Source organism: Lutra lutra, chromosome 1 (assembly GCF_902655055.1).
Source record: "Lutra lutra chromosome 1, mLutLut1.2, whole genome shotgun sequence".
NCBI classification, from domain to species: domain Eukaryota; kingdom Metazoa; phylum Chordata; class Mammalia; order Carnivora; family Mustelidae; genus Lutra; species Lutra lutra.
Window position 1 is genome coordinate 201,800,837 of NC_062278.1, and position 27,424 is coordinate 201,828,260.

Sequence of the window (27,424 nt, forward strand, 5' to 3'; positions counted from 1 at the left end):
CCTACATCTAAATTAAGGATTTCTGACCTTCAAAACATACTGTAAGGAAAAGGAAAATGTAAGCCACAGATTGGGAAAGAATGTGACAAGGAGTTGCATCCAGAATAGGTAGAGAATTCTCACAACTCAGTTGAAATTCAACGTGATTTAATGATAGGAAAGAATCAGAATAGACGTTTCTCTAAAGAAGACACACAGTTAGTCAGTGAGCACAGGAGAAGCTGTTCAGTATCACTAGTGATTAGGGACATGCATGTTAAACAGCGATTCCACCGTGTACCCACAGGATGCTATGATCAAAAAGACTGTCAATACCAAAAGTTAAAGAGAGTATGAACTTCGAAACTCTTATATATTAACAGCAGAAATGTGAAATGATGCAACCATTTTGGAGAACCGAAAGTTTCTTAAAAATAAAATGACACGTGGGGCACCTGGCTGGCTCAGTTGGTGGGGCAGGCGACACTTGATCTCAGGGTTGTACGTTTGAGCCCCACGCTGGGTGTAGAGATTACCTAAAAATGAAATCTTTTTTTTTTTTAAAGATTTATTTATTTATTTGTGTGTGTGTGTGTGTGTGTGTGTGTGTGTGTGTGTATAATTTGTTTATTTGCTAGAGAGCACACAAGCGGGGGGGCAAGGAGGAGCAGAGGTAGAAGCAGGCATCCCGCTGAGCAGAGAACCTAATGCTGGGCTCAATCCCAAGACCCTGGGATCATGACTGAGCTGAAGGCAGACACTCAGCTGAGTCACCCAGGCACCCTTAAAAATGAAACCAGAAAAGAAAAGAAAATTAGACCTGCCATCCAACCCAGCAATGTCACCCCTAGACATTTACTCAAGAGAAAAGAAAACAGGGCTATAAAAGGACTTGTACATAAATATTCATAGCAACTTTATTCATAATTGCCCCAAACTGGAAACAATCCAAATTTTCATCAACACGTGAATGGATAAACAGATTGTAGTATATCTGAACAAGGGAATACATGTCGGCCACAAAAAGGAATGAGCTAGTGACACATGCCACACTGTGGGTGAGCACGCTGGGCAGAAGAATCCAGCTCAAGTATATTCTTACTGTGCAGCTCCAGTTATATGAAATTCTAGAAACGGGATTTATAGTGAGGAAAGCCAATTGCCTTGCAGTGGTGGGTGTGAGGCCAGCTGCAAAGGAACAGGAGGTAATTTGGGGGGTGATGGAAACTAGTATATTGGTGGTAGTGAGGGTCACATCAGCATACACATTTCTCGAAACTCTTGAACTGTGTCTAACATGGGTGCATTTTGGTATGTAAATTATACTTAAGAATTGACTTAAAAGAAATGGGGGGAAAGCCTCAGAATGGTCAAACTGCTTCACAGAAGTAAGTACTCACCCCAGCAAACTTCAGTCCTCATTAAAGGAAAACAGCAAAATCCTGTTGCTTCACAGTGTAGCAGTCATAATGTATGGCTTCCAGTCAAAAATTACAGGTGGAGAAGCAGAAAATTATGACCTATAGTCAGGAGAAAAGTGAGTCAGTATAAATGAGCTAAGAATGAAACACAGAAGAAAGACAAATAACAAGCAGCTCCAGTGACCCATGGGAAAGGATCAGACATCTTATGTGTAATTGGATTTCTGGAAGAGGCAGAAGAAAGGGCAGAAAAAAATATTTGAAAACTAATGGCTGGGGGTGCCTGGGTGGCTCAGTGGGTTAAGCCTCTGCTTTTGGCTCGGGTCATGATCTCAGAGTTCTGGGATGGGAGCCCCGCATTGGGCTCTCTGCTCTGCAGGGAGCCTGCTTCCCACCCCCCTGCCTGCCTCTCTGCGTACTTGTGATCTCTCTGTCATAAATAAATAAAATCTTAAAAAAAAAAAAAAAAAAAAAAGAAAAGAAAAAGATACCTAATGGCTGGACATTTTCCAAAGCTGATGAAAAGTATAAACACACAGATCCAAGAAGCTTCATAAACCCCAAGCAGACGGACACAGAGAAAATGACACTAAGCCACATCATAATCAAATTGCTGAAAAACAGTGATAAAAAGAAAATTGTGAAAGCATTATGAGGGAAAAAAAGACACTACATACAGAGAAATAAACATAAGGACTGATAGAGACTTTTTGTCAGATTAAGCTAGAAGACAAGGGAACAACATCTTTTTTTTTTTTTAAAGATTTTATTTATTTATTTGACAGAAATCACAAGTAGGCAGAGAGGCAGGCAGAGAGAGAGAGAGGAGGAAGCAGGCTCCCCGCGGAGCAGAGAGCCCGATGTGGGGCTCAATCCCAGGACCCTGGGATCATGACCTGAGCCAAAGGCAGAGGCTTTAACCCACTGAGCCACCCAGGTGCCCCGGGAACAACATCTTTTAAGTGCAAAGTAAAACCTTTTAACCCAGGATTCTGCATACAGGGTGGCGGGCAGGGCAGGGGGGAATAGCTTTTATAAATGAAGGCAGGAAAAAAAAGTGGATTGAAGGCATTTTGATCCTTCCTTACCCAAAGCGAGTGGCTACAGTCCTTACATACTGCCTTACCAACTCAGCTCCTGAGCCCCCATCCTTTTTTTTTTTTTTTTAACCAGATTTTGTCCACTTGAGTTATAATCTCAGGGGTTATGTCTGATGGTAGGAATTACATGAGCTGAGGAGAAATTGAGTTGCTTTCCTGACTTTAAAAAATTCCTTTCACCACGCTAATGAGCCCCAGCACAGTAGCGTGACTTTGGGCTCCAAGAGGCCGTGCGTTTGGGCTGGGGGGAGGGGTCACATGATCCCAGGGCCTCCTTTCTGTCGTCGGGACCATCTGCCCTGCCCTGCCGAAGCAGGCTGCCAGCACCAGGCCCTCAGCCCCTCCTGGTACCCTCCGTGGATGGCATCATTTGGGTCCATGCTCCCTTTGTCAGCAGACGTCGTTGCACTGATAGAATGACCCCCTTGTTTGGGTGAGTGAGAAACTGAATTTAGCTGAAAACATTTTTTTGCTTATTGAAGTAAAATTGGGGAAGTTTCTGTAGGGCTGGACAGAAACATTGGTGACTACTCTAGTGCCTTGTTCACTTTTCCTGCCTTGGAGCGTGGTAGCCAGCCAGGTCAGCAGAGAGCATGGCCGCATTGGTTGAGACAGAATTGAAAAGCAAAGGAACAGCTCAGTCCCCCCCCGCCCCCCCCGAAAGGGTCATCTGTTCCACATTCAGTAAAAATGCCCTGTGAACATAGAAGGGCACAGGACAGCCAGCCTCCATGATAGACCCCAGTGATCCCCACTCCTGCTAGTCGCACTCTGCGTCATCCTCTCCCACATCACATCAGGGTTAGTCCATGTGACGCACAGTATATGGCAGAAGTGCAATAGTGTGTTGTTTTGGAGACTAAGTTAGCTAAAAACTGCACCTTTTGGGGCTCCTGGGTGGTTCAGTGAGTTAAAGCCTCTGCCTTCGGCTCAGGTCATGGTCTCAGGGTCCTGGGATTGAGCCCCACATCGGGTTCTCTGCTCAGCAGGGAGCCTGCTTCCCCCTCTCTCTCTGCCTGTCTCTCTGCCTACTTGTGATCTGTTAAATAAATAAAATCTTTAAAAAAAAAAACAAAACAAAACTGAACCTTTTGTCTTGGATGCGCTCCCTCTGGGATCATTTGCTCTGGGAAAAGCCGGTGGCCATGACTTGAGGACACTCAAGGAGTCCTTTGGAAGGACCCACGTTCACCACAAGGAGCTGAGGAGTCCAGCCACTAGCCGTGTGTGTACACCTTCTCAGAAGTGGCTCTTCCGACCTCAGTCAAGGCTTCCCGTGGTTTGTAAGTTTGCAGCCTTATAAGAGACCACGAGCCAAAACCACCCAGCTAAACTGAGAATAAATGTCCGTGCTTTAGGCCACTGAGTTGCGGAGCTGTCTGTTATACAGTGGTCCATGACTAACACAGTGAAGATGAAAATGGGAGAAGTTGAGACTTGATCGCTGCTCACCAAGAGTCTATGATCTATACTTGAACCAGTAAGTCATGACTCCTGGTTTATATGCTGGATGGCCAAAGAGGGTCGATTCAGGTGTTTCTATGACAAGCGAGAGCTTGTTGACTAGACGGACTTCACCTTGGTGAGTGGGCCAAGCCCCCGAAGGTGGTTGCCAGTAAACATCTCCTCCAAGATGAGAGTTGGCTGCTGCTTTAGTCTTCTGGGCCTTGGAGGAGCAGCCCGTCATGTTCTGTTCCCTCATGTTCTGTTCCCTCAGCCAACCTCGTTGCTCACCACGTGTATTTTAATGGGTAGGAAATCAGAGTTTCTACAGTCTGCACTAGATTGTTGAACAAGATAAATTTCAAACTAATTTGTGTAATGAGCCTTTGAGTTACGTGTGGGAGGAAAACAGGGACTGATAATTGAGATGGGGCCTACTCATTCTACTTGTTCGTGACTTTTTACCTGTGTTTGATCTTCTTAGTATGATTTTTATAAGGATGCACTTGATGGATCTTCCTTTGTACCCCTCTTTCAAAGATACCAGCAGCCCAAGGAGCTCATATGTCAATGCTAAGAGGGAAGAAGTGCTGAACTTCTGGCCTGTATTTAATATATAGCTTTGTTCTGTAGGGTCTTTTTTTTTTTTTTAAGATTTTATTTTTTTATTTATTAGAGAGAGCATGAGTGGAGAAAGGTCAGCAGGAGAAGCAGACACCCTGCCGAGCAGGGAGCCCGATGCAGGACTTGATCCCCGGACTCCAGGATCATGACTTGAGCTGAAGGCAGTCACTTAACCAACTGAGCCACCCAGGCGTCCCCTGTAGGGTCTTTGTACAGAGTCTTTTTGTTCACTGCCCGAAGCATCCGCCTCTCCCCGGCCACCTGTCTTCCCTTGCCCATGGCATATATGCTGGCGTGGTCACCTCTGTCCTGATTCTTGTGTTGGATTGTTTGAGTCGTTTCCCAACAGAGTGCTCTGTTTTCTTTGGGTTCTGTACTTAACGGCCCACGTGAGTGGTACAGCCTCTGGCTTCTCTTGCGTGGCATTAGGTGTGGTAAGAAGCTTATTACCTAAGTCTCCTGCGGGTAGCTTGGTGGACAGCAAGCCCGAAGGAAGCGTGTTTGCTGGCACTGTTGCTGCGTCACCGGGTCTGAGGACTGGTAGGGCCCTACGCCTCCTTCTCTCCCAGGGCCTCATGAGTTGTGTCTGACCTTTCTCATCAAGAGCTGGCATAGGCAGGCCTGTTTGAAATGGTAAATAGCAGGGTCAGCATATTGTGATTTTCTGAGACTGATTTATGTTCATTCTAGACTTCTAAGAAGGCTGGAACCAAGGGCAACACAGTTGTGAGTCAGTCCCAGAACAGCACCCACAGCAGGCCCCTCTCCGAAATCCAGCAGCGCAGATGGCTTTCCCTCAGTACTTATAGCTGTGGTGTCCGGTGCCCTCAAGGTGAGGGATGGAGGCAGACCTCCCTTTGACTTGCTCTTCATCCAAGCTACTTGCCTAGCCTTCATCCCTGCGGCCACTCCCTCTGCAGTCTGCGTGATCGGACAAGGGATGCAGAAAAATTTGGAAGTGCCTCTTGCGACCACCATGCCACAGGATGGTCATTTCTTAGTGCCCTCACGGAAGGAGAATTGATTGGAGGGATCCTAGCAGGCAGGTGGACAGAGTGAACACTGGGAGTTGAGGAATCCTAAGTTGACTCAGACCTGCCTTTCCTGGGGCAGCCTGGGCTCCCCATTCTAAGGGCCGTGGTCCCTTTACATGTTCCTCCTCCTTTACTGGTGTATGCACTGGTGACGTGTTCATCTCACTCTGTCCACCTGCTCTGTCTAGAGAAGAGAGGTCTCTGAGCAGAACCCAAGGCACTGGAAGAGTCCACTAGACCACTGTGTGTTGGACTCCCCCTGCCCACCAAGGAGGACTTCAGATGTCTGAGCTCCTAGTGGCCTAATGATCTGGGCACTTAAGGTCACAAGCCCCCTTGAGATCAGCTCACTGTTGGGAGGGAGACGAGGGCTTCCTCAGCTGCTCTCTGCGCTGCTCCCGGATTCCCAGGCTTTGGGGCTGAGGAAATGAAGTCTGTCACTTCTCTTCTGCTGAGGTTCTGGTTGATTACACACCTTGGATTGTTGGGAAAGAGAAGACTTGGGGTACTAACTGGCCTGGGTTGAGAACCTCTGGAAAAGGTCTTAACTGATATCAAAAGAAGAGCTGCTCTTAATTTTTCTGTTGAGGTTGCTTATTAATTCACTCCTGCTAATAAAATTCAAGGGCAAAGCCCCCGCCTGTCCCAGGGGAAGAACCATCTGCCAGTTGAACGCCTGGTTCTCTTACAGGAGACCACAGTGCCACATGACAACTGGGCGGCCTCAGCCCAGGTGACCTGTGAATGCTGGGACATTCTTTCTCATGCTCCAAACAAGGGAGCTGATTACCTGTCTTAACGGGTCCATACGAGCATTAAGTGAGCCAGTAAGGTGCCTCACCTGGTACACGGGAGCTGCTGAATAGATGGGAGCTCGCTGAGGCCCACTGTGGCTCACTGACCTCCAGAGCAGGTGACCCTGAGGAGGTAGGACAGTTCACACCCTACTGTCACTTATTAGAATTGGAAAAATACAGGTGACTTAATGCAAGCCTCCTATAAGGCAGCACAGGAGGGGTTCACAGCAGGTCAGAGGCTGGGTCAGGACATGAACCCAACGTCCTACCTCCCGGGCCTTCATTCTTCCCCCACCACAGCCCAGTCCTGCTGCTGTTTCTTCGCCTCATCCCCACGCCACCCAGACATGTCTACAGAGGCTCGTCGGTTTGTCCAAGGGATTTGTTCCAGACTGCAGCATGAGACCGGGAACTCTTCTGTCCTGGGAACTCACCTTCCCAGCTAACTGTGCCACTTAGCCATGACAGCCCAGGAGCACAGGACCCAGAGCAGTGGCCGGTGAAAGGTGGCAGAGGAATATGGTGATGGAGGAGGGGCTTGCACACTCTTGGGAGATGCAGGGCTTTCCTCCTCCCTGCTGCTTGGGCCGGCCTGAGGCGCAGGGTTGCCCAGGAGCCTGATTTGTACTGAGGGAGGCTAGGGGGTGGCTGGAGCAGCCTCAGGCAGGGTTTGCAGAGGGGACCTGGGATGGCCTCAGCCTGTGTGGCCACTTCCGTGTCCTGATGAACTTTGACAGCCAAACCTTCCCAAGATTAACCTGAATTAAGACTTGATTTGACTTCTTACCCCAAGCCTTGAGATTTTGGACCATGCATGCTTTGTAGAGGTGTACACTGCTGACACCTTCTGTGTAGGGTCAAGTTCTTGAATTGTTTTTCTACCTGTATTTAAATTTTCTGAGCTAACTCTCTGGGAAGTTGTTCTTGACATCTGGTAATGCTGTCTGGATTGCACGTAGAGTTGTGCATTTCACAAGCTTTATGTTTTTGTATCACGAGGCCAAACTCAGACCAAGTTTGGAACCTGTTTAACAGGGAAAGGGGGGCGTTGAAGGTCAGCAGTGAGGCCTGGATCCTGGTCCCGACAAGCGTTTGCCACCTGTGGGACTTTGGAAAGTCTTTACCTGCATTGAGATGCCGTTTCTTTGTCCAAAATTTGGGATGGTACCATCTACCACCTAGGGTGGGCGTGACGCATGGCTGGGTCAATTTATGTCCAGTGCCCGAGCCTTCAGTATTCCACGAGACGGTGAAGCCTCGTCCGATCAGGTGTTTCTGACATCCTCCCAGGAACGCCGTCTAATGAGTTATGTGTTTTGGGTGTGGGCAGTAGATGAGGCTGTTTTTCTTCAAAGGTGAAGCAGGGTACGGTCAGGGGCCCCGCCTGCCAGTGTGAAGCGGTCCTCAGCCGTCACCTTCACATTGCTTCCCAGAATGTTCCTGAGGTCTGCCAGCTGAGCAAGGTGGGTGGCTGGGTGGCCGCTTCACCACTGCCTAGGAGTGGCACTTAAAGGATATGGCCTGCAGGAGGTCAGAGGGCAAGTGCGATCATCTTTATGTGTGAAACGTAGTACACTGGGGTTTTTCTCCTGGTCAGAGTCTCGGAGTTGAATGACCCAGTTAAGTGAGTTGGCAGCTTTGTCTTCAGTCCTTTGGCTTCTGTGTTTAACTCTTGATGTGTGGCTCAGTGGCCGGATCTGTACCCTTTCCTTCCAGATCCCAGGTGTGGAAACCATGTCAAGAGAGCCCTCTCTGTACCCATCATATGTTCTGTCTGCTGAGCTGGAATCACTTCAGAGCCTTGGGTCACAAGGGTGAAAATCCATCTTGCGATGTGGAGCTCAGCCCTGCAGAATGGGGCTGGCGGGTCAATCCTCTGACCAGGGGAAGCAGTGCCCAAGCAAGCTTCCGGCTGTCTGAGCTGTGGGTTGCCCTGTGGGGTGGGGCCGGGCCAGGATCGCATACATTACCTCTGAGAAACCCGAGCTCTGGGCCGGGTCCTGTTCTGTGTGATTAGCCATGAGGTTGTAGGGGCAGAGGTACTGTCCGTGTCCAGTGAGTTCTGCCTGCTGGAAGCTCTTCTCTCAGAAGGAGATTTGCTAATGAGGTAGGTTTGAGGAAGGCCTTTAATTATCTGATGTGCACAATTGTAATTTTGTCATTTTTTTAATTATTGTTTTTAGGGGCGCCTGGGTGGCTCAGTTGGTTAAGTCTCTACCTTTGGCTCAGGTCATGATCTCAGGGTCCTGGGATCAAGCCCTGCATCCGGCTCTCTGCTCAGCAGGGAGCCTGCTTCTCCCTCTCTCTCTGCCTGCCTCTCTGCCTACTTGTGGTCTCTCTCTCTCTCTGTCAAATAAATAAATAAAATCTTTAAAAAATAATAATTATTGTTTTTAGCATCAGAAGTTTTTTTCCCCATCAAGTAACCATTTTTTAAGGCCTTTTTTTAACTACAAAAGTAACACATGCTCTTTGTAAACAACTAAAACTTTATGGAAATACTAGTATAAGAAGTGAAAGTTCCCTGTAATTCCGTCCTCTAGAGAGCTAACCATAGGTAACAGTTGATGCATGTGCCTTGAAATTTCTGTTTGTATGTAGCATTTAAAAAAGAAAATCAAAGTAGGTTCCCATGACACATTACTGTTTTGGTGACTTCCTTTTTTCCCTCCATCTAACATGGGAATTTTTCTGCATCATTGCAGACAGACTCACCCCACTTTTAAGCAACTTTGTTGAGGTATAATGGATAAGCCATAAAATCCACGCATGCTAGGGTACCCTCTCTGCCTTGCTTTTTAGCGGTGATTTCCACTGGATGATAATTTACCTTTAACCCTGTCCCCCACTGATGGACATTTAGGTGGTTTTAAATCAGTGCTGCGGGATTTTGCACAGATTTTTGGGCATTTGTGTGAGTGCAACTAAAGAAGAAAATCCTAGTAGTGGAGTTTCTGGGTCACGGTGTATAAACAGTTAAAAATCATGATAGATATTCTGAAAATACCCACTGCCAACTTTCCAAGTCATCTGTGGGTCGATAGGGAAAAAACCACACCCATCTCCATCCGCTGAGATCAAATGAAATTCCGAAATTTATGACCAGGGAGTCTGGGTCAGCAGTGCAGGGGTGACACAGGCCAGGAGCGTGTCTCAGAATTCCCCAGACCTGGAGGGTCCCCAGCAGCCCAGGGACACTGTCCTAGGCCAGCCCTAGCCCGTTTACGTGTGGTGCCTCCATCAGTGAGGAGGAAGAAGTTACACGAACTCCTCCCTCTTTAGGAGTATCTGCAGGTCTCCCGCTCCTCTTCTTCAGTTTCTGTGTGCTGGAGGCCTCACTCGTCCCTCCTCCAGCATGTCCCCGGGTCCCACAGGGCTCTGTTGTTCACTGTGGCTACCCTGACACCAGCCAGTTGTCCCCTCTCAGCTGGGGGACTCTGGGGACAAGATCACAAATCTGCTCCCCTACACATCCTCATTTACTTGTCCACCAGCAGCTTCAGAGCCCCTGTTTCCTAATACCCTTGCCCTGTGTTTTCATCTTGGCTGCTCTGGCAGAGTGTAGTTAATAATTTGCATTTTTAAAACCCACCTGATTGAGCTTGCCTGTGTTCTTGTGTGTTTGTCAGCCGTTCACATGTCTTTCCATCGCACAGAGCCCCGTGGAGCGCCTGCACAGTGACCCTGCCCCCTCGGCCCTGCTGAGGCTGTCGTCGTCAGCAGATGGCACAGCCGCCCTGCTCCCAGGGGAAGTTGCGGTCCTAAGGAGGCCCCATGTTTAGAGAGCTAAGCATATTTATTTTCTAGACAGTTTATTTTTTCTCATTTCTTTCTCAACCTTTGGCAGAACCTCCATGTAGGAGGATTAAAGCTGACTAACTGTGACCCTTGGCTTCATCCGGTCCTTTTACCAAAAAATGGTGACCAGGATTTCAGCTGTTTACAAACCCAGATTGTCTAGGTTTTGCATCTAAGGCCAAATGTGGTGAGGGAGACCTTGACTGGCCGGTTCTCCCTGCCCAGTGACCAGTCAGGAGGAAGAGAGGTTTGGGGTGGCTGTCCTTTGGCAGTCTTGCTGGCAGATTACTTTGTCCAAAACCAAAGGGCTAAGGAATTTTGTCCTGTTGCAGAATGAAGGGCTTGCAGGCTAAGCTTCTGGGAGAACCCATCGTGCAAATTCATGGACCTTACTGAATTAAAAATAAATCCTGGACAGTACTCAATAAATATATCTTAAGTGACAGGTTGAATGCATTCCTTTGTTCCACAAATACTGTTTAGCTACCTGTGAAGAGCCAGGCTCCCTCTCGATGCCAGGAGCATGGGGGTAAACAACCATGGTTCCTGGTCTTGCAGAGCTTACTTTCTAGGGGGAGAAGACAGAGAGTAGTCAAGGAAGCACGAAAGGATTTCTGAGATGAGGGGCACCTGGGTGGAGTGGGTTAAGCCTCTGCCTTCGGCTGAGGGCCTGATCTCAGGGTCCTGGGATAGAGCCCCACACTGGGCTTCTTGCTCAGCGGGGAGCCTGCTTCTCCCTCTCCCCCTGCCCTTTAACCCTCCCCCTCATTGTGCTCTAATAAATAAAAGCTTAAAAAAAAAAATCCTGAGACGAGAGGGCTAATTGTGGAGAAGATGATCGAAGGGGAAAATGCGGGTGAGGGATGGAAGCAGGGCAGGATGTACATGGCTGGGGGTGCAGGGATCCGGAGAGGCCTCCAAGGAGGTGAGATGAGAGCTGCAATGAGAAGAGAAAGGAGGAGCTGCCACTTGGCAGGCCGGGAGGACAGCATCCGGACAGGAAGTGCCGTGTGAGCCAGGGCGCTAAGGCAGGATGGAGCTTGGTGTGTGCCGTGCGTAGAGAGAAGGCCCATGTGGCCGGAGGGAAGAAGGGGATGAGGCCGGAGAAGCGGGCAGAACCCTAAGTCATGTGGTCCCTTGGCCACAAGAAGGAGCCTGCGTTTTATTTTGGCTGCTGTGGAAAGGCAGGGAGGCTGGAGGGAGAGTTGTGTTCATTTTGTGGTTTTGAAAATTTTCGTGGAGGTATCATTTACATGAAGTAAAATGCACACGTCTCCAGTGTGAAGTTTGACTGTTGGCACATGTATGTGTCTTGGGGGTTTTAAGTGGAGCAGTGGGTGGTAGGATTTTATTGGCATTTTGAGACCTCCACCAGCAGCCGTGTGGTGGATGGATGGACAGACGGACGAATAAATGGACGGATAGTTGTGCCTTACTGCATGAACAGGGTGACTCCGAGCGGGACGCTTTGCCGCAGAGAGCCATTGCAGGTGGCGACGGAAGTGCGTCCTCTGCAGGCTCGGCGGGGGAAGAGGCGGGGAGGTGGGGGCAGGTGTCAAGCCGGAAGTCCACAGTCAGTCCCAGGCGGGCTCTTCCCGGCTCATGCCTGCGGGTTCTGCGTTCCCTAGTGGCTTTCCCGGCCCCTTCTGCTCAGACAACCTGCTTGTTGAGGGTAGTGAGCAAACGCAGCCTTCTCTCTGGCAGGGTCAATGTCAGCCCTGTGATCAAAAGGGCAGTGGTATTGGCCCGTGGGGTGTGATTTCTGTGGGGCAACTGGAAAGGTCTCTCTCCAAAGATAGCTTTTCCATCAACCTTTTTTGGCACTGAACTTCCACCATTAAAATGTTTTGATTTTAGAAACAAGTGTTGGTGAGGATGTGGAGAGAGGGGAACCATCTTGCCCTGTTGGCGGGAATGCAGACCGGTGCAGCCTCTGCGGAAAACAGTATGGAGTTGCCTCATAAAGTTAGAAATAGAACTACCCTGTGTTCCAGCAATCCCACTTCTTGGTATTTACCCAAAGAATACAAAAATACTATCTCAGAGGGAGACATGCACCCCAGTGTTTACAGCAGCGTTATCTACAGTAGCCACATTATGCAAACAACCCAAGTGTTCCTTGACTGATGAATGGATTAAGAAGTGGTGCGCACACACACACATACACACACACACACACACACACACACACAGGAATATTATTCGGCCACGGAAATGAATGAAATCTTGCCACTTGCAACAACATGAATGGAGCCGGAGAACATTACGCTAAGCAAAATAAGTTAGAGAAAGACAAATACCACATGACTTTCACTCATAGGTGGGATTTAAGAAACAGGCAAAGGGAAGAAAAGAGAGAAACCAGGAAACAGACTCCTAACTATAGACAACCAGCAGATGGTTACCAGAGGGGAGGAGGGAGAGGTCAAACAGGTGGCGGGGATGAAGGAGGGCTTGTGATGAGCACCCGGAGCTGTATGGACATGCTGAGTCACTATATTATACACCTGAAACTGGTATTACATTCTGTTCCCTAACTGGAATTTAAATCAAACACTTTCAAAATACACCATTTAAAAAAATAATAAAATGTCTTGATTTTGAGTGTGTGAAGCCACAAGGGGCACTGTCCTGTTAGGAAGGTGGGAAGTTAGGAAGGTGGCTTGGGGACCGAGAAAGACCCGGGGCCTGGGGCATTCTCTCCTGGTGGACAGGCCCAAGCAAGGGACTGGCACAAAGGCCGGGATGGCAGGAGTGCTGAAAGGTGCTGAATCCCGCGGTGCCTGTCTGCCTACCCACATGGGCAGCAGCCCCAACCTGCTCCCCCTTCTGGATCACCCTCTGGGGACAGGTGTCTCTCGTCTCATGGTGTTTCTTGAATCAGTGCCACATCGGTTCTTTTCTCATCCTGACTCCGAGTGATTAAGGAAGAAATTCTGCATGTCCAGACTTGATTTCACAGTGGGTCTCCTCCTCTCATCCACTGAGAACAGTACGAGGCAGAGCAGGAGCCAGCTGTGTCCAGCCAGTGGTCTTCTGAGCCCTCCCAGTTGGTCGTGGGCACCCGTCCTGCCGGTCCTTTGGTGTTTCTGCACTGTGCATCCTGCCCTGGGGGTGGCGAGGTGGGCATTCAAGGCTTGCCTGTCCCCGGGCCATTGCAGCCTAGGGCACACCCGGCCACCCGGCCTGGCTCACGCCTGTCACTGCTGCTGTGCGCTCACCTCTCGGAGGCCCCACATTTGGGGAATTCTCTGAGCCACCAGTGACCTGGCTTTGTTCTGGTCTCACCCGGGAGGCGCAGGCCGGAAGGAAGGTGCTCTAGCAACCTGCGGGCTTGGTTGTTTTCCGATGGTTACGTGTTAGGTAACTGTTCTTCAGTTTCCAACCTGGTTACAGTGATTCACAACGTAAGAGGAGGGATGCACAGGTTACCCTCAGCCGTGTGCTCCTGCTTTGAACCTGAGGATCGCTTCTTCCTCCAGCCGTAAGAGTCCTGCTGAAATGTGCCCAGTCCTTGCTGAGTGCGCTCACCTGTTGTCTTGTTAATCCTCGCAGGAGGGGCTGCTCGGATTCCTTCCGTTGTCGGGAGGAGCCGAGTAAGGCCCAGAGAGGTTAAACAACTTCCCTTGGACCCACAGTCTGTGTCGCCGCGAAGGCTGGGACCAGAGGTGGCACTCCATGCTCTAAGCTGTGACTGCCTCTGACCCAAGTGTTCCTCCAGTGTGTTCTGCTCCGAAGTTAAGTGCCCGCTTCCTTCCAGGTGCAGGGCCATGAGGAAGACAAGGTCTCTTTCCACTTCCCTAACTAGCGGTCTGGTGGGAGAGACAGAGCCTCAGGATTGACGTGAAATGTTCTCCCGGAGGCGTGTGGAGGAGCATGCATGGGAGACCTTAGGGACCCAGGCGGAGGGGTGTTTAGCTTCACTGCTGAGGGAGCCAGTCTTGGAGCATTGTGAACTGAGTCTGCAGGGATGCCCGAGAGTTCAGCATGGGGCCCTCCCAAGCCACAGTGACCGTGCGAGTGACAGGACTGAGACAGAAGGTGCCAGGCCATGGGGAGGGCCCAGCGGCCAGCCCAGAAAGCCCGAACTGTGTTCCCTGAGGAAGGGGAAGACGGGTGCGCACTGAAAGGCCTGACCAAGGGGCATCATGCTCAGTTCCTTCCAGCTCGGGTGTGCGAGGGCATACGGGGAAGAACACTGGAGTCAGGAGGCCCTGATCTTCTGCCCTTCTGGAACCTTTGTCGCCTTTGGGCTAGGCTTCCTCAGGACAGTGGGGGAAACGTGGGCTTTGCAGTCAGACATCGATGCGGCTCTTCTGACCTTTGGGGCCTCGAGGCAGACCCTTTGGCCTTACCTGTAAAATGAGAATGGTCCCTTTCGAGGTTGTCATAAAGGTTAGAAAGAATCCTTGAAGTACCTCTAATAAGTTCCCAGTGACAGTGGCCACAGCTGCAGCTGCTTTTCTTCCCATAGTGACCCTCCGAAGTAGACAGTTGAGAAAAGTTAGACCCAGAAAAGTGACTTGCTTAAAATAATAACATTTTTGATAAAGCAGAGACTAGATTTCAAGCTGACACCCGCTCGACTGCCTTTAGTTTCTAGCCCTAAGAATCACTGGCCCTTCATGTCTCCTTGGAAAAGGGGCTTCACACACTGCCCAGCTGGAAGTTACGCGTGGCCACCTCCAGCTGCAAGGGCGTCTGGTGCTATGGTCTGTCAGCTGTGCAGCTAAGTCCTTAGGAAGGAAGAAGGGGGTACGTGAGCTTGGGGGAGGCAACCAGCAGTCTACCTCCGTGGTTTTCTGGGACCTTTCCCTGCCCTAAAACCTTCCAGGTTTTTCCTACTACTAGCGAGCACTGAAGAGGTCAGGGGAGGTGCAGAAACATTTTCCTTGATTGCTGGTTCTATCAGAGGGTGGATTTGTTCATCGTCCCCTTCCCCTGGACTGTTTGGGTCCTTTTTGAGCACCAGGGCCCTGGGCTTATAGAACCGGCAGGGCATGGCTTAGGGTCACTGCCAGGGCCAGCTGGAGGAAGAGGCTGGCTCAGGTGGCTTGATTTCATCCCAGGCCCACGTCACAACCTGGTGACCCTGCACAGATCACCCTCTCCCCACCATTGTCTCCACTCTACACTGAAGGGGGTTAGACTCCCTTCTCTCGCATGCACCTGGCATGGGCCAAACAGCTCTCTGAAAGTGTGTGGTTTCATCTCAAAACAGTTGTGCTTTTTTATGACTCGTTTCCAAGTAGGACTGCATGGTAATTGTTCTCCTTCCAACCCCTGTGGGGTCTTTTGTTTTGTTTTTAAGATCTTATTTTTAAGCAATCTCTAATACCCAAGACGGGGCTCGGCTCAAACTCATAGCCCCAAGATCAAGAGTCTCCTTCTCCACCGACTAAGCCAGGCGCCCCCATCGACCCCCACCCCTGTGATTAACACCACCTCTTATGTCTTCCTCCTTGTGACATGACAGGAAATGCCTGTATGTAAAACTCAGCTGTCTTCTGTCGTGCAGCAAGCCTGTGGGAGCGCCAGCAGGCCAGGCTCTGAAAGGGAGAATGAAGTTGGAGGTGCCTGGCCCCCACCCTGTAGATGCGGGCTTAGACAGGTGTGCAAAACCAAGCGACAGCTTCATGTGGGCCATCAGTGACATGGCTGCTGGTGTGGGACCGACAGGTAGAATCAGATAAGCCATCACTGCCTTCCTGTGGTGCGGCGCAAACAGTGCAGAACTTCTAGAAGTTCTAGAGGAGTGAGAGCTGTGCTTTGTACCGTCTGGGGAAGCTGCGAGCCAAAAGCATGTGTGACAAAGGTGGTAGGTGGTGGTGAGCCCCGCGGGCGCCTGGGCACCCATGTGCCCCAGTTAGTACACTCTGCTGGGTTTGCTCCTGCTCCCTGCTGACAAGGGTGGGGGGAAGCAGGCAACCATGTGCATTGTGACAACCCCTGGAGAGTGGTGTGGTGAAGTCAGCTGCACGTGTGTAACCTTTATCCGCCACTAGAGGTTCACCCACACGGGCACAGATGCCACATGGCAGAGACCATGCGTGGTGCATGGCCACGCCGTGGGAGACCACAGAGCCTCTAACAACAGAGGTGGGGGCACATGTACAGTAGGTGAGTCAGGGAAGGGGGCTGTTCAGTGAGAGCAGCGAGGGTCCAGCAGTGTGCGCGACCGTCTATCTCTCTTGAAAGGGATCTCTATCCCTCTTTGGACTCACCTGGTGTGTCTCTGGAAGGCCACACAAGATCTGGGTGACTGGCTGGCTCTGAGCAGGGAAGCAAGGCCTGGGATTCCAGATGGAAGGGAGACTTCACTGAGTATGCTTGTACTCTTCAAAAGAAATTTTTTTTTAAATAAGAAAAAGAAAAGAAATGCTTTATTAGTTTACAAGGGATGCCATACAAATGGTCACAGACTTCTTGGCTTAACACAGCAGAAATTCTCTCTGTTCTAGAAGCCCGAAGTCCAGAATCCAGCTGTTGACTGGGCCACACTCCCTCCAGCAGGTCTGGGGGTGAATCCTTCCCCATCTCTTCTTCTTCAGGGGTTCCCTGGCTTGGGGCTGCAAGACTCCTCCGTCTGCCTCTGGCTTTACAAGGCCTTCTCCTTCCCCTGTGCCTTCTGCTCTCTGGAGGACACTTGCAATTAGATTTAGGGCCCACCTCATTAATCCAGGATGATCTTGTCTCAAGTTCTTTAACTTAATTGCACCTGCAAAGACTTATTTTCCAGATAAGATCACATCCATGGGGCTGGGGGAGGGTCAGGATTTGGACGTATCTTTTTGGAGACCACCATTCAACCCACTACAATTGTGAGCCAGATTTACGGGGAAACACTCCCCTATGTGCTGCTTTCAGTAGGCCCATCTTAAGTATAATGTTGAAAAAAAAAAGGGATTAAAAAGGATATACCATCCAAACACTAACCAAAAGAATGCATCCTGAATTTTATATACTCTCCATATGTTCATCTCTTCTAAAAGATGTATTTTAATTCAGAAATGCCTAAGATTAGGATAGAAGGGAGCAGTGTTTTAAGACAAGTGAAATGATGCGCAGAGTAATGGATGGGAAGTTCGCCAAGGGCGAAGACTGGGCTGTAGCGGCGTCTAATGCTGTGTCCCCAGCACTGCTGGTGCTCGGGGTGGATGGAAGGAAGCACAGGTCGGTGGCCAGGGCCATTGGAAAGCCTGTGGCTGGGAGGCCTGTTAGGAGGCAGTCACCATAGTGCAGGAAGGCAACCCTGAGGCCCGAACTGGTTTGGTGGTAGAAGTGGTACCCAACTGCAGAGTGGGCAGGGGAGAGCCTCAGTTGAGTGGGGGAAGAGAGTAAGGAGCCCCAGAAGGGAGGACGCTTCCATTTTACCAAGCAGTGGTGAGGCCAGGCAGGACTAGGGGTGAAGGCTGGGAGGGGAGGAGGCTGGAGAGCCCACAGCAGAGAATCTGGGAAGAAGGGGAGCCTGTGGAGAGAGGACAGAACCATGGGGAGGCAGAAGAGAGACACAGAGGAGCACTCAGAGCGTGGGGGAGTCAGCCTGGGGAGGACAGCAGGGTCGGGGAATCCTGGGCCCCTGTGGAGAGGTGAGGTTGCAAATGGAAGACCCAAGGTCACACACTTCTCAGAGACCCAGACACCCGTGCCAGGCCTCGGGAGAGCAGACACTGAGAGGAGGAACGGGAAGGCAGGGTCCAGGTCAGGGACCGCTGAGTGCAGGTCGTGATCCCAAGCACAAGTTCTGTGCTAGCCCCTTCCACTTGTTTCTTCTCATTTAATCCTGACGCCCACCAAAGCCCATCAGCTAGACAGTAGCAGAGACAGGACTCAAAGCCGCACCTGTCTGGCTCTTGACCTCGCCTCCTTTTCAGGAGCGATGGGACGCTGTGCCTGTCTTAGGACACATGCATACACAGAGCACCTGCTTCAGAGCCCTCCATAGCCTGGAGGTGGTGGTACAGTGTCACTCAGGGACTGGAAGGGGGTCTGGGGGTCAGGTGTCAGGGCCCACTGAGTGCCACACACCCTGACAGCCCCTCCCCCGGCCCCACTCTCCATCCTCCACTCGGCTCTTGTTCTTCTTTTTCCTACCTCGAGCCTGGGATTCTGGGTCTGGTGTCCTGCCTTCAGAGACCTGAACTACACTTTGAGTTGTGCCCTCTGCCCCAGCCTTCTGTCTCAGGCTGCGCGGTGGCTCTATGGGAAGGGGTGGGTTGCACTGCTTTGGCCTCTGGCTCCCTCTGAGTTCTCTGCATCCTGCAGAAGCAGAGATGAGCTGTCCTCGAGCTGGCGCCTGAGCCCCTCTCTGCATCACTTCCAGGCGGCAGCTGCCAGGCTCCTGTGGGGAGCAGACTTGCTTCCGGGGCCTGGGTGCCTTGGCCTGGTCCGTGAGGGACCCCGGGGCAGCTCTTATTTCTCGTGCACAAATGTCTTGAGTCTTTCAGTTTACCACCCCGCTCCCCTCAGGACCACCCCAAAACCAAACAGATGCACAGAACTGTGTTAGTCCCCACCTCCAGAGTCTTCCCGGATGCACAGCCACCTCCACTGTGTCAGCAAATCCTGCCGGCTCACAGCCGGAGGTACAGGCCCCTGCCTCTGCTCGCTCACCCCCTCCTGCCACCACCTGGGCTGGGCACCCCCTCACCCATGGTTACTGTGGTGGCCTGATCTGCCTCCCACCGTGGTGCCCTCAGGCCACTCTCCACCAGCAGCGTGGGCCACAGTGCCCTGCCCCGTGGCTGCCTCCAGGTCACCCTGGCCATGAGGCCTGGGTGATGTGACCTCAGGCCCACATTCCTGCTGCTCACAGACCCAGCCCTCTGCCTGAGGGTGCTTCCACAGCCACCTGTGACTCTCGCCCCTCTCCTTCTGGTCTTGGCCCACCTTCCAGACCTCCTGATCAGCAAACCCGCTTCCCAGACCTCTCTCCTTTCCTGTTCTAGTGTCACTGTTGCCCCATCCCGAGAATGCAAGGAAAGCAAGGATTTTTTTCTCTTTCGTCCCCTGAACGCAGCCTGTCACAGCACAGGCCCCTTAGTACAGCACAACTGCGTGGGTGAACGAAGTTTCCCGAGTTTTCTGACATGTTAGATCTTGAGGAGCTCTTTAAATGTTTCTTCTGCGTTTAATTAAAAAATAAAAAGATTTTAGATGCTGAAATATTCTGAGGAGAGGGGATGGCAGATGGAGAGGAAGAAGGCAGGAGTCACACTCCTCTGTTTAAGGAGAATCTGAATGCATCCTGAATCCCATCTGAGGCGCTCCTGTGTGAGGCCACACCCTAAGCACGGACCAGCACCCACACACAGCCTTCCCCCTTCTTATCCCAGAGCTGTGACCCACCCTGCATCCCCCATGTCCCACTTTGCCATCTTAGCACAGGTCTCTGACACAGGTTGTCTTTTGTTTGTAACTCTAAAGTAAAAGCCATGTGAAAATAGAAGAATGTTTAAAACCATTCAGAATGATACAGAAGGTCTACTCCCCTGAACCCTAATTCCTTTCATCAAAGGCAGTCCTTAGTAATAGCCACGTATCCTTTTAGGGAAGAAACACATGCATAACACCAACATAAATATTTATTTATCCTTTAAAAATGGATATGAACCCAAAAAATGGGTATGAGCGGAATCACGGGAGGCATATTATTAATGTAACAGTCCATGTGGATGACCTTGTTGTTTCCAGTGACAGCCTAATGTTGCATCGTACCGTGGTGTGTGTCCCCAACCCCACAACGACAGACACTGCTTTCCCTCTGGGTTGTTCGGGCAATCTTACAGTGCAGAGCCCTGTACGTCTTGGCACGTGTTGCAGTAATGCCTGTAGAACACATCCCTGGCAGTGCCTTGCAGGTTAGAGGGACCTGGGCACTGAGAACTTTGACTGACATTGCCAGATGGACCTCCAAATGGCTATACTCATGCGTGCGGTTTACGGTATGTTTTCCTCCCAATTTTTTATTTCACAAAAATGTTAAATCTGCAGGAATGTCCAACTAGTCATTTAACAAATACTCAAACATCCTTCATCCAGGTTCTCCCATTATTACATTGCCGCCTGTGCCCGTGTGCTAGGGCTGACATAAAGTACCACGCACTGGGTGGCTGGAAGTCCCAGGTCAAGGTGTGGGCAGGGTTGGATTCTTCTGGGTCCTTTCTCCCTTGGCTTGCCGATGGCCCCTTCTCAGGGGGTCCTCACATGGTGGCCCATCCCTCTCTGTGGGTCCTAATCTCTGCTTATAAGGACATGAGCCCTACTGGATTAGGACCCACCCGTGTGACCTCATTTTACCTTAATTACCTCTTTTTAAGACTGTCTCCAACTACAGCCACATTCTGAGGTCCTAGGGGTTAGGACCTCAACGTGTGAATTGGGGGAGTGGGGACATGATTTGGCCCATAACACCACATTTGCTTCTCCTTATATGTTTTGGGTCATATTAGTATAAGTAACAGGTGTATTATATAATAGCTGATACTGTGTTTATTACTTCTAATGTATTACATGACTTGTCATGCAGTTACTTCATATAACTGTAATGCATGTGGTGTCATTTTTTTTCTGTAAACCAGTTGCAGGGGAGCTACAGCCATTCTGGTACTTCAGCATGTATCTCCTCAGAAGGAGGACGTTCTCCTCAGGTTGTGTTGATCTCATACTGATGGGGACAGAGTCCCCTGAGGCAGAAGCACAAATGTGCGTGACGTGGCTCTGGTCCTAACTGGGGGCTTTCCCTCCAGAGGGTTTTGTCCAGGCGCAGTCTGCTCTGTGTCTCCTTCCCGACAGCCCGGGGAGACGTGCGTACTCGTGGGGCAGTGGCCCCTGCCTTTCAGAATCATCTGGGTGAGCACAACCTCTTGGCCCCACCCCCAGGTCCTTCCACGTGGTTGGTATTTCGGCTCTATGATGAATCAACAGAGTCACAGCGCTCTTTACAGCTCCTCCTGTTTTTTGATCGCTCAAAATGACTCTCTGAACCCAAGACCTGTTTTGTTTCTGTGAACAAACAGCTCTCACTTTGCAAACTGCAGGAGGCTTATGTTCATTTAGAGAAGAAGGGTGGATCGATCTGGGCACCACCGGGGTCTCCCTCCGTCTCCTCCTCCTCCTGCACCCTCATGGGCAGCTCGGGGCTCTGCCAGCAGTCAGTTCTCGCCTCCTGCCCATAGGAAGGAGACATCCTCTGTGGGCTTGCATCCGTGCGTCCCTTCCTTAGTACTTGTGTGAGGGGCCGGTTTTCGTAGGTAGACTTGTGGATTCAGTCTGCTGGGGTCGTGTCTACGCACCCGAGGTGAAGGTGTGCGTCTCGGCAGCCCTCTGCCATATAAGGTTGGCCTGTGGCTGAAGGAGCACCGTACCCCTACTGGTTGTTCTGTAGTGGGGTGCACCCCTGCCTGGTGCCGGGGCTTAGCCGGCATTTTCTCCAGCCCCAGGAACCCACCTTCTACATGATTCAGAGCCATTTGTCTAAAACACACTTCGAGACATGTCTTTGATTCTGCCTACCACTCTGTCCCAGCTTTCCCTTCCCTACACGGTTCATTCCACACTCCTTAGCCTGGTATTCAAGACCTTCCGTCACGTGGCTCCTGCTCGGTTTGTCTGCCATGTTATGTCCCTGTCCCTGTGAGCTCGCGGTGTGTGCTCTGTCTCCTCCCCCCGGGGCCGCCTCTCCTGGCCAGTGTCCTTCCAGGCAGCCAGGGGTGGTCCTCCTTCCCTTGTGCCCTCACCCCGCCTCAGACATACCTGTCCTCTGACACTTGCCTCACTAGATGGTTACGCGCCTGCCCTCCTGCCAGACACCTGCCTTTGTGTCCTCAGTGCCCGGCTTGGAGTGGGCACCCAGTGACTGTTTGGGCGGGGCGGGTGGGGGGCTGAATGGATTTGTCACTGGGTGTGGAGCATATCCTGAAGCTGGAAGTAGCTGCCTTCCACTTTGTGGTCTCCAGGCCCACTCTGAGAGAACCTCGTGACAGAGGAGAAGAAAACACAGCTCTCCACATCCTGTGAGGCATCGTTCTTCCTCAATGTCCAGTTCTGACAAGGCTGTGCTGGTCTCCCGCAGCATAGGGCCTCTGTGACCTTCACGGCTTAGTGTCCATTGTCACATGTCAAAAGAGCAAGGACCTTGACTTAGAGTGTCAACCCCGAGTGTGCTGGTAACCCTCCTTGTATGCATTTTGCTTTGTTGTCGCTGTGGCAAGCCGCTGAATGTGTGTGTTTTCTTCCAGTCAAGCGCTTCAGAGAACCAAAGCACGAGAGACGGCCGTGGAGGATATGGTGCGTATGTACATATGAACACCTTCCTAGAATGCCATTGACTCTTTGGGGTTTGCGGGGGGAGGGGGTGGGCAATGGGAGCAATTCTGCATCACATAAAGTCTTGGAATCCCTTAGCTGGAGTAATCATCTCAGGAACTACGTCTAATACAAAAGACTTCTAGAAGTTCCTCTAGGTAACCTCAGGCTCTGCCTTTATTCTCTCATCACACAGCTGCCCAATTTTAGGAAAGAGAGGTTGGGACAGATAGGTCAGTATATGCAGCGAGCTCCTTTAATTATGTCTCCGTGTTGTTAGGTCGTGAGAAATCCTTGGGTTCTATAGTCTGTATGTGTGAGCAGAACATTCTCTGAATCTGGAGACAGATACACCATGGAAATGCTCCTCTCCCCAAAACTCGTCTTTCCTGGTCCTAGGATGACCCCGTGGTAGCAATTTGTCCTTCATTAAAGGGAGGAGGTAGAACTTCGGATACCGCCTTCAAAGACAGAACTCCAGAAAGAAGGGCACAGCCAGCTCTTCAGAACAACGTGACGTCCACTAGAAGCAGACTCTCTTGGGCTGCCTTAGGTTTGCAGCTGTGCTAACCGAACAGTCATTTTGCCCTGCAGAGAAGACTCCAGATAAATCAGTGTGTTAAAGTGCCTTGACAGCAGTGGGAGCATACGCTTGATTGATCTTCAGTGCCTTACTTGTGAATGTTGATCAGTCTTGTTTTTATTTTCCCCCATCGGTTTCTCTCAAATCTGGGTATCTAGCTTAGGCCGGGGGACCTGGGGAGGGTCTGGAATTGGGGCACTCTGTGGGGCACACATTGCCTTTTGGGGACTTCTGCTTTGCCAATATTTTAGGAAATGATTTTCAAGCTTCAGTCATAGGGTTGGTCTGGATAATCGTTAAGGTCCGTTCATTCCTAAGACCCCATGGCTGCTGTCCAGTGCCTTTGTGCCCCTTCATGACCCCCTTCAGTGGCCCGGCCCAGCCCTCGGTGCCTAGCCCAGGAGGCCAGGAGACTTGGCCCCAGTCTAGAGGTTCCTTGGCCACAGACCGCCGCGGTCTCCAGGTGTTCGTGGCAGAGGAGAAACCAAAGGCCCCGTCTGGACGGGTCAGTGGGTGCCCCCAGAACACCCTTGTTTTCTTCTCTTTTGAAACTCCGGCCATCTAGTCCAAGGGTTGGCAGACTACGGCCCACGGGCCCAGTGTGGCCCACTGTCCATTTTCCTAATGAAGTCTTACGGGAACGGCGGGCTCTGCGGCTGCTTTCACGTGGGGTGGCAGGAGGACCAGCAGCTGACCTCTTCAAGAGAGTCTTTAAAGACTCTCCAACCCTTTACAGAGGGAGGTTGCCTGCCCCACGTAGTACAGTGCATACCGCAGCAGCCGGAATCTCTGGGGCTTCAGCTGCGGGGCTGGACCTGCGCGTCCTGTTGGTCTTGCACAGATGAACTTCAGCTCAGAGGGATGTTGAGTGGGACCTCTTTAAAACAGAGGCGCCCTGGACCTCATCAAAAGCCGGGATCCAGCATTTCATTTTGAAGTGACAAAAAGTGAAAAAGTAAACACACCTATTTTAAATATGTGTTTAACGTATTTAAGTATGTGTTCTAAATCTGCGGCCTCTTAGGGAGTTCAGATGCGGTTTTATTGAAGGTTTTGAAAGGTCGCTGAGACACCAAGTCTGAGTTCGTGCCGACGCCTCAGAAAGAGGCACCTAATAAAGGGAAGGTTGGGAGCTCCCCAGCGGCTTTCTTCTTGTTTCAGACTTCTCATTTTCCCCAAATTGGGTATAACCCTCCTGTCAGGATGGTAACAAGTGCTGATCCTGTTTTGTACAGGTTTTTAGACACTTCTAAACAAGCCATAGGAATGCTGTTCATCCACTTTGCAAATGTGTACCTAGCAGATCTCACTGAAGAGGACCCTTGCTCACTGTAAGTGGCCCGTATCCAAGGAGAAACGTCACCCACCTGTCCACCGAAAATGCAGACTGGCCTTGCTTTCAGCCACCAGTCGTGTTCCCTCTAGCTTGGGTAGGGGGCAGCCCCCACTTTGTGCTCTGTGCTCCCCTGAGAGACCCCCCGTCTGTGCTGCCTGTGGGTTCACACACACAGCTGTCAGCTGGCTGTGAGGGCTTTGTGCGTTGACTCACTGCTTATCTGAGTTCTGGCCCTTGGCGTTCTAGTAATCCTTCTGTCTCCCGGTAGGGAGTGGCCCCTGGTGGGGCAGCGTAGTGCCCTGAAGGAGTATCTCTGCTAGAATAAGACCCATGGGGGGCTTCTCTGTGGTGCCAGCTGCTTGGGGTCAAAGCCACTGTGGATCATCATTGACCTCTTAGACCTGAACACCAAGGGTGGTTCTAGCTCATAACGGTGCCTCTCTTAGCCGAGGGAGTGGGAAAAGAGACTCCCCTACCCTGTCCCAGCTCCATCTCCTTCCTTCCAAGGCTCAGACTTGTTCCTCCTGTCATGCTTTTTGCTGGAGGCCTTCCACCCCGCCAGCTGTCTCCTGCCTCCATGCCTTTGCTCACGCTGCCCTCTGCCTGGAGCACCCCCACTGCTGTCCTGCCCCGCCTTTGAGAGACCAGGGCGGAGAGCTAGGGAGTCCCTTGCCAAGAGGCTTCGTGTATGTTTAAGATCATTTGGACTGGAAGATTCTTTTCAAGCCTCCTTTTTTGGTGACTGCAGATTTAGTCCAGGGTGAGATTTCAGCAGGAAGCTGTGAAGTCTCCCTGCCTAGAGTCTCTCTGAGACCTGGAAAGGCTATGATCTGTTTGGACGTTTGGGTGCATTCCCAAAGTAGGTGACTGGAAAGGTAATCCTCCTGCAGGGGGATGGTTAAGAGATGGTTGTCCTTCCAGCTCCTGAGCCCCCAGCAGGCTGGAGTCATCCTCTGGTGAATGGTCTTGACATTGCTGACCGGGATAGCCCACAAGGCAGCGGCTGACACTGGAGGCACAAAGGTTACTCCTCGTGCGGTGTCGGCCGCGTGCCTCTCCCCTGCAGCACCTCCACTGGCCGTCTGCAAAATGAAGACCATACGGCTGTAAGAAGGATATTGACAAACTGAATCACAGCCAGGAGGGAGAAGGGGCTGTTGACAACTCTCAAGTGCTCCGCCTGGAGGAGGAAGGGCCCAAGGTGGAGCTTGGTATGGTGAAGGCTCTTGACTAAGAGGCCAGACTGAGCCCCACTTGGCTCCCCTGGCCTGTGTCCCACCAGATCCCCAGGATTCCTGGGCAGGTTTCAGGACTTGTTGAGTGTAAGTGCCACAGGGGACCATAGGGTCGCTGCTCAGTGAGGGAGTTAACAGTTCAGTTGGAGGATGTTGTTGTAAGTTAGGAAAGGTGTGAGAGCCCAGCAGCAGGCAGTGTTTGGGCAGTGGAAGGCGCCCAGGCCCTGGGATCTGTTCCAGGTCCTGCCATCCTGGCTCTGCCCTGTGACTTTTCACAAGTTGGGGATAGGCTGGGCTGGGCGGGCCTTGAGGCATCTTGGGAAGCTGTAGACCGGAAGGGAGGCCAGCTTCAGCTCCGGAAGACCAGAAACGTACAGAGGGGGGGAGCTGCCCCTGTGGGTGCAGGGGTCCCATGGGCTGGGCGCTCTGCTCCTTGCTCCGTCCAGATACTTTGGAAGGAAGTTAAGCATTTGTGACATCCAGGGTTCTGGGACTCTGAGGGGCCAGGATTCAAACCACACATTGGTCTAGCACCTACTACATGGCAGGCATTGTTCACACTTACTGACTCATTCGATGCCGATAACAGCCCTACAGTTTAGATACTTTGGTTATCCTTGTTTTACAGCCTGAGGAACTGAGGCACAGAGAGAACACGGAACTTAAATTCACACGGACGAATAGTGATGGAGCTGGGATCTGAAGCCAGCCTGTCCCCCGGCCTCATATGTGTTGGGTAGACTGTAGGGAGCATTCTGTCTTTCGTCACAGGGCCTGGCGTCCAATAGGCGTAAATGTTTGGGGAGGGAATGAATGAACCAACACATGTCTGTCACGAGTTCTTGTGACTTTCAGGGTGAGCCTCAGATGTGAGAACCATTTGAAACCAGTTAGGTGTAAGCATCTGAGAGCAGTTTAGTCTGGGGCCAGCTGGGAGCCTGGAGAAGTCGCCTTGGACTCAGCTGCTCTGCCTTGGTCTCTGGTCTGAGAGTGACCCCTTGTGATGTTAACGAGGAAGGGCAGGCGGAGACACGCGGTCCGCCTTTCTGGTTTTCTGGCCACGCTTGGGCCCCGTGGTGAGCCCCCTCCAGAGTCAGCGTGTGCCCAGCCCCAGAGCCTCGGTCTCTAGGTGGGGGCTCAGAGTCTGCATGAAATATCTCCGGCCTCAGCAACAGGAAAACACCACAGTTGGTCTGTGGCATCTGGAACTACTTGGAGAGCTTTCCAAGCCGCTTGGCATCCCAGGGGGCCGGTACCTGACCCAGTGGTTGCCTGTCTCCTGCTTTGTCTGGAGCGCTGGCACCTGTGGTCAGGGTGCCTGGCAAGATCCGGGTACAGGGCCCTTGAGGAGGGCCTCTCCTTAGTGAGGGAGGAAGTGTGTGTCGGACACATGGAAACAGACCGTACAAGAACACAGGATCATGGTGGGAGAGTTCTTCTGACTCTACTCTCCTTCTGTCAGCCTGCCTTTTCCATGGGAGTGAAGCTCTCTCTAGAAATACACTTGCCTCCATGGCAGGCTCTGAAACATGGGGATGAGAGAGGGTCCTGTGGCCTTGCCCTCTTTGGTCTAAAAAACCCCAGAAGCCACGTCCTAAACTGCCGTGGAGCAGTAGCACTAGCTCAGGGTCGTGCATGTGAACAGCGTCAAGGTGCAGATTTCTTTTAATGAATTAAGTTCTTTTTCCCTATTGACATCCTTGCTGTTTCTAGGCACTCTGTCCTGGGTCAAGTCTTTCCTTGGTGGGAGTGTTAGGGGTCTTTCAAG

The 27,424-nt window shown here is 51.3% G+C and overlaps 1 protein-coding gene across 2 annotated transcripts in view; it reads left to right on the forward strand.

The window, feature by feature from the left end:
• Positions 1-27,424, forward strand: part of STIMATE (STIM activating enhancer) — a 52,830-nt gene that overhangs the window by 12,476 nt on the left and 12,930 nt on the right. For both annotated transcript variants that reach the window (XR_007120980.1, XM_047692016.1), the window contains exons 2-3: positions 22,436-22,484; positions 24,321-24,416. Coding sequence is in view for 1 of the 2 variants with exons in the window: in XM_047692016.1 (XP_047547972.1) it covers positions 22,436-22,484; positions 24,321-24,416 (145 nt within the window). In the remaining variant the exon portion in view is untranslated. The remainder of the gene's footprint in view (positions 1-22,435; positions 22,485-24,320; positions 24,417-27,424) is intronic.